This window comes from Callospermophilus lateralis, chromosome 12, assembly GCF_048772815.1.
Source record: "Callospermophilus lateralis isolate mCalLat2 chromosome 12, mCalLat2.hap1, whole genome shotgun sequence".
In the NCBI taxonomy this organism is placed as follows: Eukaryota; Metazoa; Chordata; class Mammalia; order Rodentia; family Sciuridae; genus Callospermophilus; species Callospermophilus lateralis.
Window position 1 is genome coordinate 65,545,239 of NC_135316.1, and position 25,634 is coordinate 65,570,872.

The 25,634-nt window shown below is 34.9% G+C and overlaps 1 protein-coding gene across 6 annotated transcripts in view; it reads right to left on the reverse strand.

Annotated features, from left to right (window-relative positions):
* Positions 1-25,634, reverse strand: part of Elf1 (E74 like ETS transcription factor 1) — a 103,068-nt gene that overhangs the window by 28,765 nt on the left and 48,669 nt on the right. For 4 of the 6 annotated variants that reach the window (XM_076872661.1, XM_076872660.1, XM_076872656.1 and 1 more), the window contains exon 2: positions 22,916-23,215. In XM_076872661.1, coding sequence (XP_076728776.1) covers positions 22,916-22,987 — 72 coding nt within the window. In that variant the 5' untranslated portion in view covers positions 22,988-23,215. Of the gene's footprint in view, positions 1-22,915; positions 23,216-23,761; positions 23,853-25,634 lie in introns of those variants that run through there. The other 2 variants (XM_076872658.1, XM_076872659.1) reach the window with 2 other exon arrangements.

Genomic DNA, 25,634 nt, shown 5'->3' on the forward strand with positions numbered 1-25,634 from the left:
TATGATAAACTTTCTTTTTTATAATATTTATTTTTTAGTTTTCGGTGAACACAACATCTTTATCTTATATTTATGTGGTGCTGAGGATCAAACCCAGCGCCTCACGCATGCCAGGTGAGCATGCTACCGCTTGAGCCACATCCTCAGCCCCACCCAGTGATAAACTTTCTTGACATAGTTCTCTCAGTATGCAAGATCCATCCCAGAATCACCAGTCATACATTCTCCTTTGGAGGTACTTGTTCTTCTCAAGAAAAACATGGGCCATTTTTCTAGTGCACTGAAACAGGAATGTATATTCAAAGTTGTTTACCTTTAATTTCTCCAAAATGCTATTAACCCACATATAAAAAAGAGACCAACTGGGTATCTTTGCAATAATACGAATAGTTAGGTCTAAGAGGCCTAATTCTGTATATACAAAATAAATGTAGGAAATACCTTTGGGGTGACTGGCAAGACTCTCCGCCTCTATTACCAAATATGGAAGAAAAATATACACTCCAGTAACCCCAGCTGCTGATCTGGACTCAGGATAAACTGTCTTTTAAACTGGATTGTCTAGCAACTGACTAAAGTATGAGTCATAAGGAACCTAAAACCTTCATACTACATACTGTAAAATTCCTTAAAGAAAACTGGTTCCCAATCTCTTAAATTAAGTCATAGAAAATTCAATGTGAATTTTTGCTAAGATTTAGATTTAAAAAAATAAATAAAATATTAAGAAAATAAACTATTACATTATTTTGCTAGGACATCACAAAATAGATACCTTATAAACAACAGAAATGTATTATCTTGCCAGGCATCGTGGCACACACCTGTAATTCCAAGGGCTCAGGAGGCTCAGACAGGAGGATCGTGAGTTCAAAGCCAGCCTCAGCAAAAGCCAGGAACTAAGCAACTCAGTGAGACCCTGTCTCTAAATAAAACACAAAATAGGACTAGGGATGTGACTCAGCAGTCAAGTGCCCCAGAGTTCAACCCTAGTACCCCCTACCAAAAAAAATGAAATGTACTGTCTTACAGTTCTGACAGCTAGAAATTTGAAATTAGGGTGTTGGAGGATTGTTTCCTTTTGTAGATCTGTTCTAGGCCTTCCTCTCTGGCTTATAAATGGCTGTTTTTGTGTTCACATGGTGATCTGTGTGTCTATATCCAAACTTCCTCTTTTCTATAAGGACATCAATCATACTGGAATAGGAGCACATCCCCTGTTCCTACTCTAATAGAACCTCATTTTAACTAATTATATCTGCAATGTAATTATTTCTAAATAAGGTCATATTCTGAGGTACCATATATAAACGGATGAGTATGTACACAATTCAACCCATAACAGGACTCAATTTAGCTTATCATTTGACAATTGGTTCTCTATACCCTAAAATAACTTCTAAAGTTTATGACAGCTGCACAGTGGCACAAGCTGTAATCCTAGTGACTCTGGAGATTTAAGTGATATGAATGAGTGGTTAAGGGGCCCTGGGTTCAATCCCTGGTATGAACAGAGAGACAGACAAAGTTTATGGCAATAAAGATTACAATACATATATAAAACCTTTTTAATGTTTTTAAATTGAAGGTTGGGAACAGTGGCACATGCTTATAATCCCAGTGGCTAAGGAGGATGAGGCAGGAGGATCACAAATTCAAAGCCAATCTCAGCAACTTAGTGAGGTGCTAAGCAACTCAGTGAGACCCTGTCTCTAAATAAAGTATAAGAAGGGCTGGGGATGTGGCTGAGTGATTAAGCATCCCTGGGTTCAATTCCCAGTACCAAGAGAAGTATAGTTTTTAAATTGAGACTAGATATTACTCTTTAGGTTTCTATGCTGATCATCATCAAATCTTATTTACCTTAGCTTCTTCTACATCTTTTCAATCAGACTTCTTTCCAAGACTTATTTAAAAGAAGAGCTTCAAGATGGTTGAAGTGATGGATACAATGGCATGTGCCTGTAATCTCAGTTACCCTGGAAGCTGAGGCAGAAGGATCACGGGAGCCCAAGAATTCAAGGCCAATCTGAGTAATACAGTGAGACTCTGTCTCAAATAAATATATAAATACTTTTTCTTAAAGGTTGACGCTATTCATCAATTGGCAATATTACTAACAATTAGCAACTGGATCTGTTATTTCCTTTTAAGACATGAAAGTGTCAACATGTTTTTTTATGATGCTCTAAAAAAAAATACTATATTTCACTTGGCTGGCTTTTTTTTTTTCTTTTTGGTACCAGGGATTAAACCCAGGGGCACTTAACCACTGAGCCACATCCCCAGCTCTCTATTTTCAGCATTGTCTAAGTTGCTTAGGGTCTTGCTAAATTGTCAAGGCTAGCCTCAAACTTATAATCATCCTGCCTCTGCCTCCCATATCGCTGGGATTACAGGCATATGCCACCAGACCTAGATATAGCTACTTCTTCATAAAATGACTCCAAATATCTCTAAAAGCTATTCTTACAGCAGTTTTTTTTTTTTTTTTTTTTTTTTTTCTGTGCTGGGGATCAGTTCAAAGCTTTGAACATGCTAGACGAACACCCTACCAATGAGACCCTTCCCCAAGTCCTTTTATTTTTAAGAGAACCTTGCTAAATTCTACTAGTACTTAACCTTGGCTATAAACTGGGAAAGATTTAAAAATGCCAAGATATGATCCTGCAAAGGATCACATAAATCAAACTATCTGGTGCTATGATTGAGGCCTGTTATGAAGGCTCCCCACGTGAGTCCTATTTGCTCCCCAGGGTTCAGAATCACTGTTCTAACTAACTAAAACATTTAAAACTACATTCCCTAAACTGAATCAACTAATTGTTCATGCCAATTTCTGAATAATATCAATATCTAGTAATTACCAGTAAATCCAGATATTATTATGAGATTTTTTGCTATTTGGCACTTGCAAGCTATTTTTACTTTTGTTTTTGGAAAAGAATCAAAATAAATCACAAACCATGAGAACTACAGAAGATATCCTGGAGTTAAAATTCATCAAAAATTAGTTTCAAAAGCAACCATTTCTATGGGAAAATTAAACTACAGTGATTTAAAAAATGACTTTATATTTTTTGTAACTTTGTTACAAAAAGTCAACTCTACAGAGAGAAAAAATACACATATCAATTTCCCCCTTTTTTTAACATTAACAAGTAAGTTTTAGACATGTTAAAAGCAAAAATTTAGCAAATGTTTAGGCAGCAATAATAAAAATAAGATCAAGTTTTAGCAAAACAGAGGGATAGTTCCCCAAAGTTAAAGTGTCCTCTATTTAGTTACTATATGTTGTGGTTGATTACATATGTGGCAATGCCATTAAAAAGGGGGGGGGGGTACTCAAAAAGAGAAAAAAAATGTAACCAATATAAGTAGTACATTACTTCCCCTAACTAAGCTTGCTTGTTTCCTCACTACAACACAATCCAAGGTCCTACATTGAAAATTTAAGAAACAGATCATTATTCCCACTCTATTAAGCAAATAAGTTTGTTCAACTGGTTTTATTGATATAAAAAAGCACATGAACTCTCACATAACTTGCTTGCCAAGGTTCTCTTACAGCACAGCTCAATCTGTTACATAGTGGTTGTGAAACATCCTGCCAAGGTCCTCTATGAAAAATATATTAAAATGAAATAAGTATCATCTTCCTAAAACAAAAAGCAGGTTTAAAACAGTCTTTAAATATTTCCCCACCACAGATACTTTTTTGTAAAGACAAATGCAAAATGAGCACACTTTCAATGAGTTCATACCATATCAACAATGGGCCAGGCCTTTCTCCTCCTGTCTTCCCTCTTCCAAAGCTCCCTGACTCCAGACTTTCCCCAGTAACAAATTAAACAATGACCTGCCTTCCTATCGGACTAAGAATCCAAACCCTCAACCTATGAAGACACTACACTTTGAGGACCTCTCATTCATTCTTAGAATAACTTTCTTCGCCATTGATTTTGAAAACAAAACATAAAACCAAAATCAACTCACTCTATCATAACAAGAATTGACAATAATTTTTATGTAGCAAATGGAACTACAGATACACATGGTGAAAGCAAAGTGTAAAAAGTAAGAGCTCCAGTTCTATTTAAAACTAGACTCCACCATGTCCTGGGTATCTGAACTCACTAAGCTTTTGGGTTTTTGTTGTTGTTTTCTTTTTTTTCTTTGGTAGCAGTGATTGAACCCAGGGGCACATACCACTTAGCCACACACACTCCATCTTTTTAAACTGTGAGACAGGGTCTCACTAAATTACTTAGGAACTCAGTAAGTTGCTGAGGCTGGTCACAAACTCACTATCCTCCTGCCTCAGCCTCCCGAATTACTGAGATTATAGGTGTGCTCTACTGCACTTGGTAAGCTTTAGTTTTTTTTATCTATCTAAAACAAGAATAACAATATTTTCTAGTTATTGTAAGAACTTGTAAATAAATCACTTGCTATAATGTATGGCATATAGTAAGTACTCAAGAAAATATTTTGATAATGAAAGTACTTCAATATCTGATATTGATGGAAATAAACACTCATAAAAGCTGGCTTACTACAATTTTACATTGATTTCATTACAAAAAAAGACCATGCCAATCATCTTTTTAGGCTAGACAAGGTGGTGCACACCTGTAATCCCATCCTCATCTAGAGGATGAGAAGGAGATCACAAGTTTGAGGCTAGTCTTAGCAACCTAGCAAGACCCAATCTCAAAAACAAAAAGGGCTGGGGACATAGTTCAGTGGTAGATTACTCCTGGATTCATTATCCAGTACCACAAAATAAAAATGACAAAAAAAGAATAATCTTTTAGAAAAACGGTGAACAAATTTAACCACCGACCCTTAGCAATAACATTTAGCATCAATAAAAACAAAAGCTGATGCATATCTATGTTCACTGTGAAAATTTATCAGGTTCTAGAACCTATGCACATTTTAAATTTATGCACATTATATATTTATTTGTTTAAAAAGCACAGGTTTATCTGATAGGAGAAACAGAAACTTAAAATGTCTTCAATTCACTTTTATCTAGTTTCTCTCATTTCTACACATTGTTCCAGGGCAGAGGTGGGAGCAAAGCAGTTGAGGAGAGGGGAAATGATCAAATAACTATGACAGTATTCCTTCGTCACCTCGTGTAAACCATAATAAAAGGAAATCTATATAAACAGTGCATCAAGTTGGAAACACACACACACACACACATACACACACAGGGTGACTAGTGCACAAAATGAAATTAAAATTCTTTAAACAAGTTCCATGGCACACTTAAAAAATGACTTAGGGAAATAAATAATACATGAATATACTCATATTCCAAGAGAATAAAATATTATTTCCTTCCATAGAGTACCACTCCCCAACAGCTATTTCCAAAGTGCATTTTAAACGATTTCAAAAATCATGAATTACATAAACAAGCTAGAATTGTGCAATAGATTTCTAAAAACCAGTACAAAGTTTTATGGGAAGAATTCTTCACAGCCAAATCCTCTGCATATTTTGAAAAATATGACATTAAAACAGCTTCATTATCTGCAAATAAGAATATTTCTGATTAATTCAAGCTCTCTATAAATACCTTCTACCTTTTAAGAGTAAAAGAAAATAATATAACTCTGTGATACCAGATTTTTAAAATTCTATACAGTTTAGTATATACTGTTCAACACAATGGGCTAACTGAAAAAGTAGTGTGATAATGTAAACTTCAGTTTTTAAAATTTTTCTACATAAATGTCTGGAGAGAAATGAAATTCCCACTTATCCCAAATATAATAACTTTAAAATAATTTACTTACTATTCTTCCAAATCCTTTCTCTTTTAAGCTTCCTTTTATCTATTTTTTGAGGGGCAGGCAGTACCAGGGATTGAATTCAGGGGCATTCAGCCACTGAGCCATATCCCCAGCCCTATTTTATATTTTATTTAGAGACAGAGTCTCACTGAATTGCTTAGCACCTCGCTTTTGCTAGGCTAGCTTTTAAACTCTCAATCCTCCTGCCTCAGTCTCTGAGCTGCTGGGATTACAGGCGTGTGCCACCGCCCCCAACCCTTGTATCTCTTATATCCCAGAATGATGATTAAGAGTTTTGGTTCTCTAGAGTTAGAGATTCAAATCCAGTGAAGGATTCAGCCTTCGAGATTCTTTATAAAAGATTTCCTTATTTATAAAATGGGGATATTAAGAGTTGTACTACTAACAAGAATCACTGTAAAGATCAAAAAAGAAAAATATACCATATACAGACCCTGATAAATGTAAGAGATAATAAATATTTACTCTTATTATTATATTTAAATAAAATATTCAACAAGGTGTGATGGCACGTGCCTATAATTCCACCTGGGAGGCTGAAGTAGTAGAATCTCAAGTTCAAGGCTAGCTTTGGTAACTTAGGGATAGATATTTTGTCTCTAAATAAGTTAAAAAGGGAATGTAGCTCAGTGGTAGAGCTTTCCTTGTTTCAGTCCCCAATACCAAAAACTTTTAAATTAATTAATTAAATATTCATCTTGAAATTAGCCTATTGCTCATATGTGTGTGCACATTTAGCCAGGTTTTGGTATCATTATGTTGTTTTTATTAAAATTACTTAGGAATTGTGGAACCAACCCAGATGCCCTGCAGTAGATGAATGGATAGTGGATAGGGAAACTTTGGTTTCTATTCAAAATGTAACATTACTCAGGATTAAAAGAGAATAAAATCATGGCATTTGCAGGCAAACAGATCGAGTTGGAGAATACAATGCTAAGTGAAGCAAGCCAATCCCCAAAACCAAAGGCTGAATGTTTTCTTTGATATGAGGATGCTGAATCATAATGGCGATGGGGGGAACATGAGGGAAATGGAGGAACTTTAGATAGGGGAAAGGAGGCAGAAAGCGGGTAGGAATGATGGTGGAATGAGTTAGACATCATTACCCTAATACATGAATGAAGACACAAATGGTGTGAAAATACTCTGTGTACAATCAGTGACTTGAAAAATTGTGTAATATGAAATAAATTACATTCTGTCATCATTTATAACAAAACAGAATAAATAATTTAATCTTAAAAATGACTTAGGAAACTCTGAGCTGAAACTTTAAATAATTCATTCAAGTTTGAAATAAAACTATTTGGGTCTCTCTGTTTTGTGTATGTGGGGATTGTTCCCTGGCACTTTTCTCAGTTTCTTTTGTTGTTACTTTGCATTTTAATTTCAAGCAAATATCAAATACAGATTTCTACCATTTAAAAACATAAAATACTTCAGTGCTGTGACTCAAATGCTATATCAAATCCCCACAGTTCTCCATCATCCTGTCAACCCTTAGTAAAAATATAATCAAGGGCTGGGGTTGTAGCTCAGTGGTAGAGTGCTCACCTAGCATGTGTGATAAAATAAAAGTCCATCGACAATTTAAGATTTATATATGTATTATATATATATATTTTATACATTTATATGTGTGTGTGTATATATACACACACACATAAAATAAAATCAAGTACTGTACTGCTTTAAAAATTAAAGAAATAACTGAACAGCTAATATAGCAAATTATCCACTAGCAGATACTCCAAAAGAGTGGAAATCAGAACTAGAATCAAGACATACATTAAGCCAGGTTATTTTGAAGAGTAATTACTCTGTGTTCCTTTTTAACCTTGCCCTACAAATCTACTATAGATGAAAGATTCTAACATAGGTCTTTTAGTTCCCCAGTAATAGATCCTAGGTAATAATAAACTATAGAAAATGGAAAGGCTAGGGGGCATAATAGCTCAGTGGTAGAATGCATGCTTAACATGGCAAGGCCCTAGGGTCAGTCCCAAGCACTAAAAAGGGAAGTGGGTAGAGGTGGGGGGAAAAATGCTACCTCTATTACATAGTGACTTGTGAGAATCAAAGTATAAGTAGAGAAGACTAAAGTACAAAGAGCTATGCAAACTGCTAGGCAGTGTTATCTTTACACTGCACTTAAGAATAAAGCAGGAATGTTTTCTTGGCAGAGGTTTCTATGCAAAGCAGTACAAGGATAGAAAATATAAATACATGTCTCTATGAGTCTCCTCATTTCTAATGGCTTTCTTTCATCAATGTTCTAGTTTTTGTGGATTATATATCTGTTACAATTATCATGATGTATATGAATAGTATGTTATGCAGCTTAACATGAAAGGAAAAAAGATTTTCAACTCTTGGGTAACAAAGTACTTCTAACTAAAAAGAAACTCACTATAGTGCTGTGTAAAACGTGTTCTCGAATCTCTATTTTTGTGAATCCTTCTACATAGTAAAGTACAAAATAGAATAAAGTGGTACTCCAAATGTGGTAGTAATAATAAAAGTAGCTATCATGTTAAGTACTTCAAACAACTTATCCCACTGAATCCCCACAACACTATGCTGTATTGTTGATACTTACTGGTCAACCAACCTGGAAGACACACAGCTGAAATCTGAACCCTGACAATCTAACTCAAGTCAGCAAGCTTAAACACGACAACTGACTACAAGTACTGGATCCTTGTCATAATCAAAGTTTCATCTCAATTAAAGCTTGAGTTTTAAAAAATTATAGGGATAGTTATCTTCAGGTTTAAGCTGTGAACACTGTATTCAGAGCCACAGCTTAAACAAGTTATGTTTTTCTTCCGTTGGCTCATAGATGAGTATTTCTGAAGAAGTGTGGCTTCTCTCTTGCACAGCACAATCAAAAAGTACAAAGGTGGACTGGGACTGTAGCTCAGTGGCCGAGCACTTGCCTAGCATGTGTGAGGTACTGGGTTAGATCCTTAGCACCGCATAAAAAACTAAACAAATAAAGACATGTTGTCCATCTACAACTATTTAAAAAAAAGTACAAAAGTCTAAGTAAATGGACCTTTCTCCAGATTTCCCCAAGATAACATTTGGAATCTCAATGTAAATTCCTGCGGAATTGTTTAAACAAAGTTTAATCCTAGTGTCTCTCTTTCATGACAAATGACTTTCTTTGGTCTTTGCACAGATTTTTCATTTTTTATCCAGGATAAATTTGACAATGCATCAAAAAGCAAAAGAGTCCCAGCAGCTCAAGAGGCTGAGGCAGAAGGATGGAGTGTTCAAAGCCAGCCTCAGCAAAAGCTAGGCGCTAAGCAACTCAGTGAGACCCTGCCTCTAAATAAAATACAAAAATAGGGCTGGGGATGTGGCTTAGTGGTCAAGTGCCCCAGAGTTCAATCCCCTGTATCAAAGAGAGAGAGAGAGAGAGAGAGAGAAGTCAATGAAAATTATATTTGTTTTCTTATTGGAGTGTCAACTTTAAAAGTTAAATATATTGGTGAGTTGTGCATATGTCTGACTATATGTGAACAAAATCAGTTATGAGGTAAAGTAGGCAGGTCGATTGAGGCAGGTGGGGAGATATTAAATTTAAACCAGATTTAAATGTTTACTTATGAACTAAGTAAATAAACATCACAACAGTCACCATAAGAATGATAACTTAAACATGCAAAATCTATATAACTCTAAGAATTCAAATAAAATCATAATAGGGCATTTTCTGCTTTTCTTTTCTTTTTTTTTTAAAAAGGCCTTTGACAAGAATCTTATATGTACTGAGCACAAGATATTCCTGAATACAGACAGTTTAGCTTCATCAGAGCTTTTCGAGAATGAAAAAGTCACACTAGCAGATCATAGGCAATGACGTAAATTTAAGTTACTCAAAAAAAAAAAAAAAAAAACTAATCAATACCAGGTCAAACCATGTCAAACCAAACAAAATGCTACAATGTAAAAGGAAAGAGTTCTCCTAGAGAGTAAAGCTGCCAGATTTTTAAAATTCTAAGCAACCATTTATTGGCTTATTCTAGAATCAAGCCACCATTCCCAATTAACAAAGAAAAAAAAAAGCTGAATGAATTTGTACGATTGGTATCGAAATCACAAAAATCACCTTCATGACCTTACTTATCCCCAAACAACTGGGTAATATAAAGTACAAAGATCAAGGTAACAAATGTCATTTCTTGATTCAACTTAGTTCATTAACATCATGACTACAGCACAAATAGCATCTGCCACATATACTGACTATATCTCCTTTGACCAGTTATTGGTAAATGCTTTACAAAAATATTTAATACTCTTAATAGTAGGAGGTATTTTTTTATCTTTGATAGAAAAAATAAAATTCAGTTATATTTAAAACTTGTCTAGCAGCCAGGCATAATGACACACACCTCTAATTCTAGCAACTATGGAGGCTGAAGAAGAAGGATTTCAAGTTTGAGGGCAGCCTTTGCAATTTAGCAAGGCTCTGCATTGATATTAGAGAGGAAAAAAATAGTTAAAAGTCACACAGCTAGCCAAACTGATGCTCTGTAGATACCACACATGCTCTTGACTGACCAGAAACATCAATTTTCAGCATTCAATATTATAACAGTTTTAGATAGACTGGGTGCACATTAGTCAATCACTTTTCAAAAAAAAACACCTCACAGCTAAGCCTTCGGATACTAAATTATTTCTAAATGTGTTATATGATGAGGTAGAAAACAAGAAGAAGGAAAGCAGAGTTACTTGAGCTTCCCACCAGTTGCCTTCCAACAGGAAAATGAAATCTGTTATAAATGTTGTTTTTCCCTTTTCCCTTGCCGCAGAATAAAGTTCATAAATTTCATAAATAAAGTTCATAAATAAAGTTCATAAAATTCATAAATTAAAATATAATAAAACCTCAAAGTGTCATACAAAACACCACCTTTTAGGACAGAAACTTCTCCCCTAACTTCAGGCTTCACACCACCTTGCTAAGTTACCTGGTCCTATCTCATACTTCCACTACCTTCTCTGAATGTCACATTAAATGGGCACAGGTTAAAAAGACAACCTCACAAAACTGTGGTGTATATACACAACAGAATACTACTCAGCCTTAAAAAAGAATGAAATTATGGCAGTTATGGGATAAATGGACAGAACTGGAGAATATCATGCTAAGCAAAGTAAGCCAATCCCAAAAAAACAAACATTAAATGATTTCTCTGATAAGTGGATGCTGATCCATAATGGGCAGCGGGTAAGGGAAAAAGGGAGGAACTTTGGACTGAGCAGAGAGGAGAGAGGGGCTGGAGGGTATGAGGGGGAGATGACAGAATGATAGAGACAATATTACCCCATGTATGGGTTTGATTGCACGAATGGTGTGTAACCACATCATGTACAGCCAGAGAAATAAAAGAGTTGTGCTCCATTTGTGTAAAAAATAAAGTTAAAAAACTTACAATGTTTTTACTAGTCAAATCATAATGTAGCTTTTTCAGTAACAATTTCTTAACAATTTTTCAAAAGAAGAATTCCCCTAATATTGAGAAATTTACAAGGAGGTGAGGAAGAGAAGGTGGGAGGGATTCCTACCTGCTTCCTAACTTCTTTAGTGTCAGGCATGCTAACTTACGTAGCAGTGGCTAACATTATTAAATATATGATAACTATTATGAGAAGATCATTTTCTTAAACTCACACTCAAACCATTAACAGTTTTCTTCTTACTTCACTAAATCAAAGGACATCATTTTCATAAATACCAACAAAACAATATTGAAGATGACCTTTTTTAAAAAGCTGATGATACTGTTTTATGTAACTGCTTATCCTACATCTGCTGTATTGATTGGAAAGAAGATGACTGTTACTTGTATTCTTTATAACTGCTGTTCTGACTGGAGTGAGATGGAATCTCAGTGTAATTTTAATTTGAATTTCTCTAATTACTAGAGATGTAGAAAATTTTTTCATATATATTTTGACCATTCATATTTTTTCTATTATGAAGTGTTTGTTTAGTTCCTTTTCCCATTTATTGACTGGGTTATTTATTTTTCTGGTGTTAAGTTTTCTGAATTCTTTGTATATCCTGGAAATTATGCCTTATCTGAGGTACTGATGGTGAAGATTTTTTCCCAATCAGTATGAGCTCTGTACATGTTCTTGATTATGTGAGAAAGGTACTCTAATACATTGTTGGTGGGACTGCAAAGTGATGCAACCACTATGGAAAGCAGTATGGAGATTTCTTAGAAAACTTGGAATGGAACCACCATTTAACCCAGTTATCCCACTCCTTGGTAGACACCCAAAGGACTTAACAGCAGCATACTATAGTGATACAGCCACATCCTTGTTTATAGCACCTCAACTCACAATAGCCAAGATATGGAAACAGCCTAGGTGTCCTTCAAGGGATAAATGGATAAAGAAAATGTAGTATATATACATAATGGAATATTACTCAGTCATAAAGAAGAATGAAATTATGGTATTTGCCAGTAAATGGATACAACTGGAGAATATCATGCTAAGTGAAATAAGCCTATCCCCCAAAAAACAAAAGCCAAATGTTCTCTCTGATTTGTGGATGCTAACCCATAACAAGGGAGGGTGGAAAGGGGGAAGAATAATAGTCCATTGGGTTAGACAAAGGGAAACGAAGGAGAGGGTAAAAGAGGGGATTAGGAAATATTAAGTAGGAAATATTAAAGAGTAAATTCTAAATAGAATTAATTGGTCATAACTTTCCAGCCTTTATTTTGTATACACAACCAGGGTAACTCCACATCATACATGACCACAAGAGTAGGAACCTAAATAGAGTAAGTTATACCCTATGTATGTGTATTCTGCCAAAATACATTCCATTGTCATGTATAAATAAAAATTTTGAAAAATCTTTAAAAGAAATGGAAAGATAAAAAAAATTCAAGTCATATAGCAAAACTAAGAAATATCAAAGGTTTCAAATGTTTAAGGGAAGCTATTTATTTATTTATTTATTTATTTATAGGGCTCAGGATCGAACCCAGGGCCTTGTGCATGTGAGTGATATCCCCAGCCCTAAGGGAAGCTTTTTACAAAATAAAACAGCATATTTAGAAATAAGAATAGAATTACTTTTTTTCAGGGGTGGGTGTCAGAGATTGAACTCAGGTGCACTCAACCACTAAGCCATATCTCCAGCCCTTTTTTAATTTCGAGACAGGGTGCTAAATTGCTAAGGGTGGCTTTGAGCTTGCAAACCTTCTGGAGCCTTACTCTCCTAAACCACTGGGATTACAGGTACTCACCATTGCACCAAGCAACAAACAGAATTACTATTGATTTACCCAGCAATGATGTTCTAAGCAACTGAGTACCTTCTGAGAGAACTGAGGTTGCCAATTCCATTTCCAAGAGAAAATTTACCACCATGAATCTCATTTTTTTTAAAGTGTGCCCTTTTGAAAAGTAAACAGAATGAATAGAGTCAACATGATATAATCATACAATGAATTATTATTCATCAATTCAAAGGCTGAAGTACTGACACACAGTACAACACAGATGATCCTTCAAAACATTAATGCTTAAGTGAAAGAAGCCAGTCACAAGACAGTACATATTATATGATTTCATTTATAGGAAATATATAGAAATAGAAAGTAGATTCATAGTTCTCAGGGGTTGGGAAAAGGAAGAAATAGGATACTGACTGCTAATGTATTCAGATTTATTTGGGGGATGATAAAATGTTCTAAAATTTAATATGGTGATAGACACACAACTATGTGTATGGACTAAAACCACTGAAACCACTGATATTTATTTATTGTATTTATCTATTTTGCTGACCCCAGGGTTTCATGCATGCTAGGCCAGAGCTCTATCACTGAGTTACATCCTCAGCCCTCTTAAAAGTATTTTTATATTGAGTCAGGGTCTTCTAAATCACCTGGCCTGGTCTCCATCGTGTGATCCTCTTGCCTCAACCTCCCCTCTTGGATCACAGGTATACACCATCACACCTGGCAGAATTGTACATTTTAAGTAGATGAGTAGTACTGCAATAGTTTGCTTATCGACCTATAATTAACTAGAATGAATAATGCTTTTTCCCCCCACTAAAATGCTGAGTGAAATAATTTCCTCACATTTGAAATTACTTTTTCACCCCTTACATGTCACACTGGCTAGTATTATTCAAATAATGATTGAAGGCTCAGGCTGGGTTACATTTCCCAGCTTTTTACCAGGTACCTTAGAGTTTACTTTAAGGTAACTTTAATATCTAAAGTTCTGGCTCTGAATGTTAAAAAAAAAAAAAGAAGAAGAAGAAAAAGAAAAAGAAAGAAAGAAAAGAAAAAAACAGCTCCAAGCTTTTTCCTTTAGTAACTATGCTATTGCAGGCAAGTAACTTCCCTTCTCTGGCCTTAATTAATTTTTTTGTAAAATGAGAATGAGAGTACCTCACTCTCTTAGACTCGCTTAGAATTACATAGGATAATTCTTATACAAGACATAGCACAGTACCAGGATAAAATGCTCAGTAAATATTACCTACTAAAATTCATATGTGAATATTTCTGGAGTCCACCACACAAGTCTATATGCTATCTTTTGAAATAATCTCATCTAGATTCATTTTTAGGACATTTTTCATTATTTGCCTCTATTAATGACTGGGAAGGGATGATACTAAGTTCCTACTCCCCTTACCACTTCTTTTCACAGTAACAATTATCTTCTTTACTTCCAAAGTTGGCAGGGAAAGAACACAGGCCAAATGCTAGACCACAACAGGGTTGTCCCTTCACTTAACCTTAAGAGGGCTATAAGCAAGATACAAGTCAGACTTTCTCAAAAGTAATCAAGCTAAAATATACAGAATAGAAACAAGGAACCTCTGTATGTTTTATTTCAAATGACCCAGTTTAGGGATTTGATAAATCTGGTCTGCTAAGATTTTAAAAAGAAAGCAACCAAGTTAGAACCTGGAATTTTATGTAAATATCCCACTGTATCCTTATACATATTAATAGCATCTTTCCAGCTTCCAGCCTTCCACATCTCTGGTGCTAAACAAATTATACACAGAGCACTAGGAGTTGACATTCCTTCTTTTTTATGAGGAAACCTTGGTCTCTGACTTTTAAAAATCTTATACTCCTGTCTTGAAAAAATAGCAGGTTTTTATGATCTATACTCTATACATTTTCACACTCTCAAACATGTAAATTGAAGGTCATGAATCTGAGGGCCAGTCTCAGGAAATTAGCAAGACTCTGTCTCAAAATGAAAAATAAAATTAGCAGGGGGTGTAGCTCAGTGGTAGAGAACCCCTGGGTTCACTCCCCAATACGGGGAGTGGGGGTAGAAAGGAAGCGAAGAAAGAAAAAAATATTCTACTCCAGTTTCCTAAGAAAGAGGGAAACACTATAAGGATATTAGTTTTTCTAATAGTAATAATAATGAAATCAGAAAAACTATTTTAATTACATTTTCAATAAATGTTTTTTAAGTGGTACTTGGGATCCAATCCAGGACTTTGCCCATGCTACATCCCTACCCCTCAATAACAATTTGTAAAAGTGAGGTGTTATTCACTAAACATGTACAACAGAACAGTGTCCAATATTATAAAAAAAGAGTTCATGATATTGGCACCAAAATAGACTTGTAGAACAATGGTACAGATTAGAGGACACAGAGACAAACCCACATAAATACATTTATCTCATATTAGGCAAAGGCGCCAAAAACATACATTGGAGAAAAGATTGCATCTTCAACAAAATGGTGCTGGGAAAACGGGAAATCCATATGCAGCAAAATGAAATTAAATCGCTATCTTTCACCCTGCACAAAACTCAACTCAAAATAGATCAAGGACTTAGGAATTAGACCAGAGACTGTGCCTAACAGAAGAAAAAGCAGGCCCAAATCGTCATCATGTCAGCTTAGGACATGACTTCCTTAACAAGACTCCGTAAGTGCAAGAAATAAAACCAAGAATCAATAAATATGATGAATTCAAACTAAAAAGCTTCGTCTCAGCAAAGGAAACAATGTGAAGAGAGAGCCTACAGGATGGGAGAAAATCTTTACTACATGCATAGACAGAGCACTATTCTCCAGGATATATAAAGAACTCAAGAAACTTAACACCAAAAAAACAACCCAATCAATAAACGGTCTAAGTAACTGAGCAGACACTTTTGTTTCAATCCCCAGTACCCAAAACAAAGAAGCTATACAATTGATCAACGAATATATGAAAAACTGTCAAACAACTACCAATTAGAGAAATGCAAATCAAAACTATTCTAGGGGCTGGGGTTGTGGCTTAGTGGTAGAGCACTTGCCTAGCTGATGTGAGGACCTGGGTTCAATCCGCAGCATCACATAAAATATTAACAAAATAAAGTCATTGTGTACAAAAAATAAATAATAAAAAAATAACTATTCTAAGGGGACTGAGGGTGTGGCTCAGTGCCAGAATGCTTGCCTAGTATGTGTGAGGCTCTGGGTTCGAACCTCAGCACCACATACGAAAATAAATAAAATAAAGCGGATGTCCATCTACAACTACAAAACAAATATATAAAAAAATTTTAAAAAACTATTCTAAGATTTCATCTCACAATGGCAATTATCAAGAATACAAGCAACAATTAAGTGTTGGCAAGGATGTGGGGGAAAGGTACACTAATTCATTGCTGGTGGAACTGAAAACTGATGCAGCCACTCTGGAAAGCAGTATGGATATTCCTTAGAAAACTTGGAATGGAACCATCATTTGATCCAGCTATCCCACTCCTCGGTTGTTTTAGTCAACTTTCTCACTGCTATGACTTAAAGACCCAACCAGTACAACTGTAGAAGAGGAAAAGTTTTTTTGAGAGCTCATGGTTTCAGAGGTCGACAGACAATTCCATTGGTCATCATGGCTGGAGAGCGTGGCAGAAGGAAGCAGCTCACATCATGGTGGATCAAGAAGCAGAGAGAGAATCCACTTGCCAGATACAAATGTATATACCAAAACCACACCCCAACTCCCACCTCATCTAGCCACACCCTTCCACTTCAGTCACCACTCCATTAATCCCATCAGAGATTAACTGATTAGGCTAAAGGTGTAACTCAATCATTTCTCCTCCAAACCTTCTTGCATTGTCTCACATGTGAGCTTTTGGTGGACACCACATCTAAACCATAACATCGGTCTATATCCAAGGACTTAAAATCAGTATACTACAGTGACACGGTCACATAAATGTTTATTGTGGCTCGATTCTCAATAGCTAAACTGTGGAACCAACCTAGATGCCCTTCAATAGATGAATGGATAAAGAAAATGTGGTATATATACACAATGGAATATTATTCAGCCATAAAGAAGAATGAAATTATGGCATTTGCAGGTAATTGGATGAGGCTGAAGAATATCATGCCAATCGAAGTAAGCCAATCCCAAAATACTAAAGGCCAAATGTTTTCTCTGATAAGTGGATACTGATCCAAAAAGGTAAAGGAGGGTAAGGGAAGAATGGAGGGACTTTGGATTGGGCAGATGAGAGTGAGGGGAGGGGAGCGGAGGGAGTGAGGAGGTAGGAAAGATGGTGGAATGAGACAGACATTATTACTCTATGTACGTGTATGATTGCACAAATGGTATGAGACTGCAGTGTGTACAACCAGAGAAATGAAAAATTGTGCTCCATTTGTGTACAATGAGTCAAAATGTATTCTGCTATCATGTATAACTAATTATAAAAAATTTTAAAAAGAGTCTATGAATATCTGTTTCTGGTCTTGAAATCACAGAGAAATAACAATATTGCACAAAATGAGAATATGAACAATATGTCCCAAGAAAATGTGTACTATAAATATAAAGCTAGAGGAGGGGCTGGGGTTGTGGCTCAGTGGTAGAGAGTGTGTGAGGCTCTGGGTTAGATCCTTAGTACCACATATAAATAAAGGTATTGTGTGCAACTACAACTAAAAAACAATGTATGTTTTAAAAAAAAAAAAGTTAGAGGAGCTCAAAATAAAAAGGACTAGGGATGTAACTCAGTGGTAAAACAGAAGACAACATATACTATAGTCAAGAAAGTTGTAGAGTAAGTTATCACTTCTCATCAAAGATCTTCTGACATGATAAGAACTATAACTGACCACATATATATCCCAAATCATTTGATCAACAGATAAGTTTTATTTTTTTTAATAAAACAGATTTTTTTATCATGCCAAATGGATGACACTACAATAAGTGTAATAGGAATAATAGGATCATCCTAAAGGATTTGTTTTAGGATGAGTATCTGGAAAAAGTGGGTTTTGTTTCAAAATACTGAAAGACAATTAGGATTTAAACATGCCACAAGTATAAAATGTGGGAGATCATTCCTGATCAGTGAGGAAGCAAGCATTTGGGGAAATCATACAGTAGACTGGCAAAAACATGTAGTATAAGAAATAAGAGCATGGCACACTATGAAAAGCTTCTAAAGGTATTTGGATTGACTACGCAATCACGAGAAACCTGCTTCTCTGCAACACCTCACCTTGTTCATCTGCAGAATAAACTGATTACCCTTCAAGATCTAGGTCAAATGCAACTTTCATAGTGAAGCTTTCCCCAAATCCCAATGCAGTCAGTAAATGCCTCCATTCTCTGTGACCCCAGCACTTTGATTTTACTTCTATTGTTATGTTGAGTAGTGATTCCCAAACAATGCATAAAAAAAAAATCACTGGGCATCTTGCTAAAAAATGCACAAAGTAGGAGGTTCAAAGTTACCCTTTAACCTCTAGGAAACAACAGTCACGGCAAGTCAATTTATAACTTGAGAAACAAAGTCCTAAAACTACCTTCTTATATTGTGATAAGAATCTATCAAAAATATTTGTTCTGCATGTCATAATAATTCTTCTTTCACCTTAAAACCTACGTTCATTTGTACATGACAAAGATTCACTGAGGTGTACTTATGTAAGTACATAGGAAAGTTAGGAAAGACAAGTCAGATTAATTTCTGTCTTTCCTATTTCCTGTCTACTTTTAAAAACACCTTGTGGTGAAGGTCCTAAAACATGGGATCATTTCCAGATGAGAATCCATAAGTGACTAACTAACTTGCACAGTCCAAGATTGTTAAGAAGATTACTTCCATCAGTATCAAGGCAGAAATGGAGGCTGAAGTCCCCATTGCAGTGCCTAAGTCAGCTATTTTAATGAACTGATTATCAGTTATTTAAAAAAAGAAAAAAACAAAAACTGAAGAAACATAATATGTCAATAATATATAAAAAATATTAAGCTATGAGGTATTTTTCATTAAATTAGCTTCTGAAATATTTGTGTACTGTCATGTTTACTTCTATTAGAAACTTGTATCCAAAGCTTCCTTATTTTCAGTTTCCTTATTTCAGTTTCCTTATTTTCCTACATTCACCAGGCAAACATACCTATTTAATGAACTCAAACCAAAGCACTTTCACATCAAAGTACACTGAATTTCAATACTGACGTTCTCCCACATCAGTGCAAGAATTTCATTTCCAGCTAGAAATATCCCTCAGTTAAGAATAGCAAGAGCAGCTGGGCAGGGTGGCCCACACCTGAAATCCCAGAAGCTTAGGAGGCTGCCAGGAGGATAGTGAGTTCAAAGCCAGCCTCAGCAACTTAGCAAGCTCTCATCAACTTATCCAGACCCTGTCTCTAAATAAAACATAAAAAGGGTTGGCTGGGGATATGGCTCAGTGGTTAAGCAACCTTGGATTCAATCCCCAGTACAAAAAAGCTTAGTATAGAATTTTAAATGTCAGAATCAACAGTGTTTCATGTTTCCCTTTCCAACACCTGTCCCCCTACCACTATCTCTACCTAAAAAAATTCCAAAACAGTTTTGAAAACAGTACAAACTTATGTGAGAGAAAATGATCAATGTGCTGGCAAATAGACATTAACAGTGTCATTATACAACCACAGACCAATATTGAAAACAGGAAATTCTAATCTGGTGCCTTTCAACAGTGATTTTATAAACAACCAACCAATCAAGCAATACTGAATCATAAAACAGAATGAATTATTTTTAAAAGACAAATATTTTATTTTGAAAAGTTAAAATCCCAACAGAGTTTTTATGTAACTTATAAGCTGATTCTAAAATTCATACAAGATCTCAATTCAGGGGTGAGTATCCCATAGACAGCAAATATAATGTCACATTATTTTAAGTGATACTGGTACAATAAAAAATAGCTCAATGAAACAGAATATATTAGTAAGTTCAAACCTGAAGTCTGTAATATATACATAGACACATGAGAGAATGATACTGCTCAGTAAATATTAGCTATGTGTAAATTCTAAGAGCTCTTTGTAAGTATCAACTCATTTAATTCTCATAACAAAACTACAATACAATTTAGGTTCTATAATTTTCATTCCTATTTTGTAGATAAGAAAACCAAAGCACAGAAAGGTTAAGGAAATTGCCCAAGATCACACAAGTAGTAAAGAGTGGAGCCAATATTTAACCCAGGAATTCTGACTCCAATACCTGAGCTCTTAACCACTACTACCACTAGATAGGGTTTACTGCCTCCCTGAATAAGAATTTTCACTGCAGTACTATATATAATATTGTATATAATGTATATAATATTGAAATACAGCCATTATCAAAGACTGGTGAAATAAACATTCATAGTATAGAAAAATAATACAGAACCAATCAACACACACATATAATATTTTATCATACATTAAGTGAAAACAAGTCACAAAATACATTTAGGATAATGTCATCTATATCTTAAAAATAAATTCTGCGTGTAGTTTTGTAGGTATATAAAACCCACAACTAGTTCATACTAGTTTCTTCTAGGGAGGAAAAAAGAATTAAGGAGGGGCTGGGGATGTGGCTAAAGCGGTAACACTCGCCTGTGCACGGGGCTCGCCTGGCATGTGCAGGGCGCTGGATTCGATCCTCAGCACCACATAAAAATAAAATAAAGATGTTGTGTCCACCGAAAACTGAAAAATAAATATTAAAAATATTCTCTCTCTCTCTCTTTAAAAAAAAAAGATTAAGGAGTAAGGGTGAAGAGAGATTTCCACTGTTTTATATATTTTTATATTAGGTGACTTCTTTTATAAATAGCAAGTGATTACTTTTATATTAAAAACAAACTGTGTGTTGTGGTACACACCTGTAATTCCAGCAATTTGAGAGACGGAGGCAGGAAGACTGAAAGTTCAAGGCCAGCCTCAGCAACTTAGTAAGTCCCTAAGAAACCTTAGCTAGACCCTGTCTCAAAATAAAATGAAAAGGGGTTGAGGTTGTGGCTCAGTGGTTAAGTGCCCCTGGGTTCAATCTCCAGTACCAAAAACATAAAAAACAAAAAACTAACTAGCAAATAAACAAGGAGGTAGAACCATAGGTCAGATAAAGCCAATTACCACTGGTTCTAACCTCATGTGAAGCAGTTAAGTCTTTGCTATGCTTATGATTGTACATGAGAAAAACTCTGAACCTGGCCAATAGTTTAAAATATTTGGGCAATGATTATAATACAGTAAGATTGTCATGTATCACTCCAAGAAAATATGACATCATTAGTGAAAGTCAAACTGCTAGAGGTTCAAGTTGTAGCACCACTATTTGCTAGCTATATGATTCTGAGAAAGTCATTTAATCTCTTCATGTTTCAATTTCCTCACTGTAAAATGAGAACATTAGTATTTACCTCATATGGTTAATATCTGAAAAGTCCTTGGATAATACCTGCCCCAAACTAACATTGGACAGATTCATTCTGTCCACTGAAAATTAATAACTTAATAAAATACAGGGCTGGAAATGTAGTTCAGCAAGATCACATACTTGGCATGCATGAGGCTCTGGGTTCAACACCTCAGCATCACATTAAAAAAAAGAAATAGATATTTGTATATGCTGATATAAAGCTAACAGCACCATTAACACAGATATGTTTATAAGATAAACAAAGTGCTTTATACACACAGGTATATAAGTATTTTTTGCAAAACTTTTTTATAGCTACATATATGCATGTATAAATATGACACTACAATGTCAAATGCATTTCTCATGGTTAAAACAATGTCAAAGCTACTGCACTAGAACACACCAATGAGTGGCTAAGGCCTCTGTCCTCTGCTACCACATCCCGAGATCAAACCTCACCACATCAAGCCTAGAATCTATCACAGGATCTTTTCTAAGAGATGGCACAGTAAACACACTGTCTTCAAACCTTAATATATACAAACATCCTGTCTTAAAACAAATTCAAAACACTTTCTTCTCCTAAAATGATTTTTCTATTATCTCTAGATTAAATCCAAATCACTATTAATACATTTTTAATCGGAGCCAGGCAATTCTGTCCCTCAAACTATTTTTCTACCTAGCTGAAGCTCATCTTGCTCTTTAGATAAGCTAATTCAAATTATCACCTCTTTTAGGTTTATTTATAAACTTTTTATTCTGCCACTTCAGTGAACACTACAAACAGCTAAGAAATTATCATGTCCTGACCAAAATTAAAAATCAATTTTAGGATTTGTAGTAGCCATGTTTGTAGAACAAAAGCATGACATTATAATTGGCCTGTTTAAGTAGTCAGGATTAGGCTTATTTAACATATAAATCAGTCATATTAGGCATATTTTAGACCCACTGGTTCTCAAAATATTTTTCCTAGTAAACTGAATCTAACTCATTATTTGCACGTCATGTATAAATTCAATGAAAGCCAATTTAGAAATTCTTCAGTTCAGTCCCCCTATAAATGATGAAATTCAAATCTAGAGAAGTTAAGTAACTTCCTCATTGTCACATGCTTTACACTGAAATGATGTACAATCATGTACTGCTGGCATTATTTCATCTGCTTGAAAAAAAGAATCCAGTTATAAATATTATTTAAAATCATATTACCTCCAAATATTCTAATTTTGTGACTTTAATAAAGCTCCATCTTTTAAAGTAAGTAATTTTCTGATACAAATGAAAAAACTAACAAATTTATTAAAATTCAGTTTTTTTCAGGTCCCATACCTGTTGTTCATCCTCCATGACGTTACTAGCAAATTCAAATACTAGGTCGTTTTGTTGGACAACAGCAGCCATAATAAAGCATTCCCCTTAGATCCACATGAGAAAAATTCCAAACAGATTCAAGTTATCAGGCCGTAGAATCCAGTGAGAAATTTGGGTAAAACTTCTCAGCCAAGTTTGTGAATTACCGTATACCAAGGTTATCTTTAAGGAAGGTGTTTCGATTTTTCTTGGTTCATTGATATTCTAAGCAAACAGAAGCAATTTTTCTGAAATTTTTCTTTTCTCAAGCTTCCTGGCCTGAAAAACAAAAGCTTAAATTAGTTGTGAAAAAGCAGCCATCCATTTAAAATATAACCAAAGCACAGTATTTCCAAAGCGTTTTGTTGTTACTGCTGATCTTCAAATAAAAATCAACATGACTAATTATGTCTTTGTTAGGCTTATTTTTATTTAAGTTAGACATAAATTTCTTTGAAGACTTCATTTCTGCCAAGATCACCCCTTATTACTAAAAATGAAGTTTCTCCTTCTCTCAGTTAAACTTAGGTTAAAGTACTGAATATTAAAAAACAAAAAATTAAAAAGTCCAGCAATAATGAGGTTTATAGCCACGATAAAGGATATACAAGCAATTTCCTGCTTTCTACTAATCCAGCAAACCACCTATATCAGAACTGCTGCTCTATTTCATAATGCATATTGTGTATATTTTTGCCTTTAATAGAAACAGACAGCATCCCTGTTAGGTCTAATAATATGTTAAGAATTAAGAATCAAGTACATTTAAAGTTTAGTAAATAACATTTTAAGAGCTTTTTAAAATAAGCAGAAATTAAAGCCTACTTTTTCTGTTCTTTAAAAGGCTTCTGATAATTAGAATGTTTTAAGAGTTACCATGCTTACAGCCCCTCTTCAGTGGCTTCTTTTTTAATGCACTACAATGTATTCTTATCTCTAGCAAAAGGCTGCAAGCAACAGGAAGGAAACAGCACTTGACCACGTCATGGCAAATTAGAACATGCAAAGAACTGCACTTTACAATAGTAGAAAAACAGAAACGCAACTTAACAGCAAAAAAAACAATTTCATAGTGAAGACAGAAATGCTTTAAAAATGCCTAGCAAAGATGTATTTTTTTTAAGTTACCACTACTAACAGAAAAAAAGTGAAAACTGATTTAGGTATTTACTACAATTTTGTTAAATATTGAATCAAATAGTTATGGCCATAAATGTGACATAAAAAGAAAGATATTTTTTAAAATTACATTAAATAATATCTAGTTCTTTGAAATAGCCTTTACCATTTTAATACAAATATTTTCAAAAGAAGTTGACTCCAAGGAAAGTATGGCCACTAATTTCCTAAAAATTTTAAACAGGCAAGTTTGGGGATGAGCCTGACATGGTGATTCAGTTTTCTTGAAACAGCTAGCTATATGCTAGAAAAATAGTGTACTCCATTTCCTAATTTCAGTAAAACCAATTTCCTATATATTCTAGGTTCTAGGCATCCTCATAGATTACTGTGACTTCCATAAATTGAAGTCAAAATTAGAGTTAATAAATTAATTCAGATTTTTACTCACTAAACTCAGTTCCAACCCAGTAGTTTCCAACTACCCTCTGCTCTACTCCTTTTAAGAGTTCAATTCCAACACTGAAAAAGTATTTTTAATACATTCAGTAGTTTTTGAGCAATGCACCATATTTAGAGGAGAATTTTTTTCATTTTAAATTGATCATAGATAATATAAACTTGGGACATATATTTGGCCTTGCACACACATTACTTGTACTATCTTTTCCCTTAAATTAATCCTACAACCCAATCCTGCCCTCATAGGACTATTCTCCATGTTCCTCCACGCAAACTACATTCATTTGTGTCTCTCTTATCAACTTCTATTATTACCCATGCTTGGAACACCACTCCCTCTCTCAGCACTACATCATACCTTTTCCATTCTTCAATGCTCAACTCATGTACCATTTCTTTCACAAAGCCTCTCCAAACTTCTGTGCCTCAACCTGTAAGCACTGCGCCCTTCAAAAACACAGTACTTGACAGGCACAGGCCTGTAATCCCATTAACTCCAGAGGCTGAGGCAGCAGGATCTCAAGTTCAAGTCCAGAGCTGGGGAAGTAACTCAGTGGTAGAGCGCTTGCCTAACATGCACAAGGCCCTGGGTTCACACCCCAGTGATGCAAAAAAAAAAAAAAAAGTTCAAGTCCAGCCTCAGCAATTTAGTGAGATCCTAAGCAAATTAGCAAGACCCTGTCTCAAAATAAAATATAAAACAAAGGCTGGGGATGTGGCTCAGTATTCCCAGGGTTCAAAAATAAATAAATAAATAATTTGAATGAAGTACTTCTGATAATAAGGAACCTATTATCCTCAATATAGAAACATACAGTAAGAAAATATAACCAAGGATGATTCCTGACCCAAAAGGTTTTCTAGTTTAGGTTAAGTTAGGTTCCAAAAGGCTGTTCCAAAACCTGTTTGTTCATAAATACAAAGTGACACTATACTAACCATCAATGTGAATAGTCTCTGTAAAGTTTCACTTTCTTTTCCATTGCAATTACATATGATTTCTTAGCAACATTTCCACAGCACTTCCACACCTGGTAAGTACTGTGTTTTAGAAGGGAGCAATTCGCATGGGTTGAGACATAGAAGTTAGAAGGCTTTATGAAAGAGATGGCACATT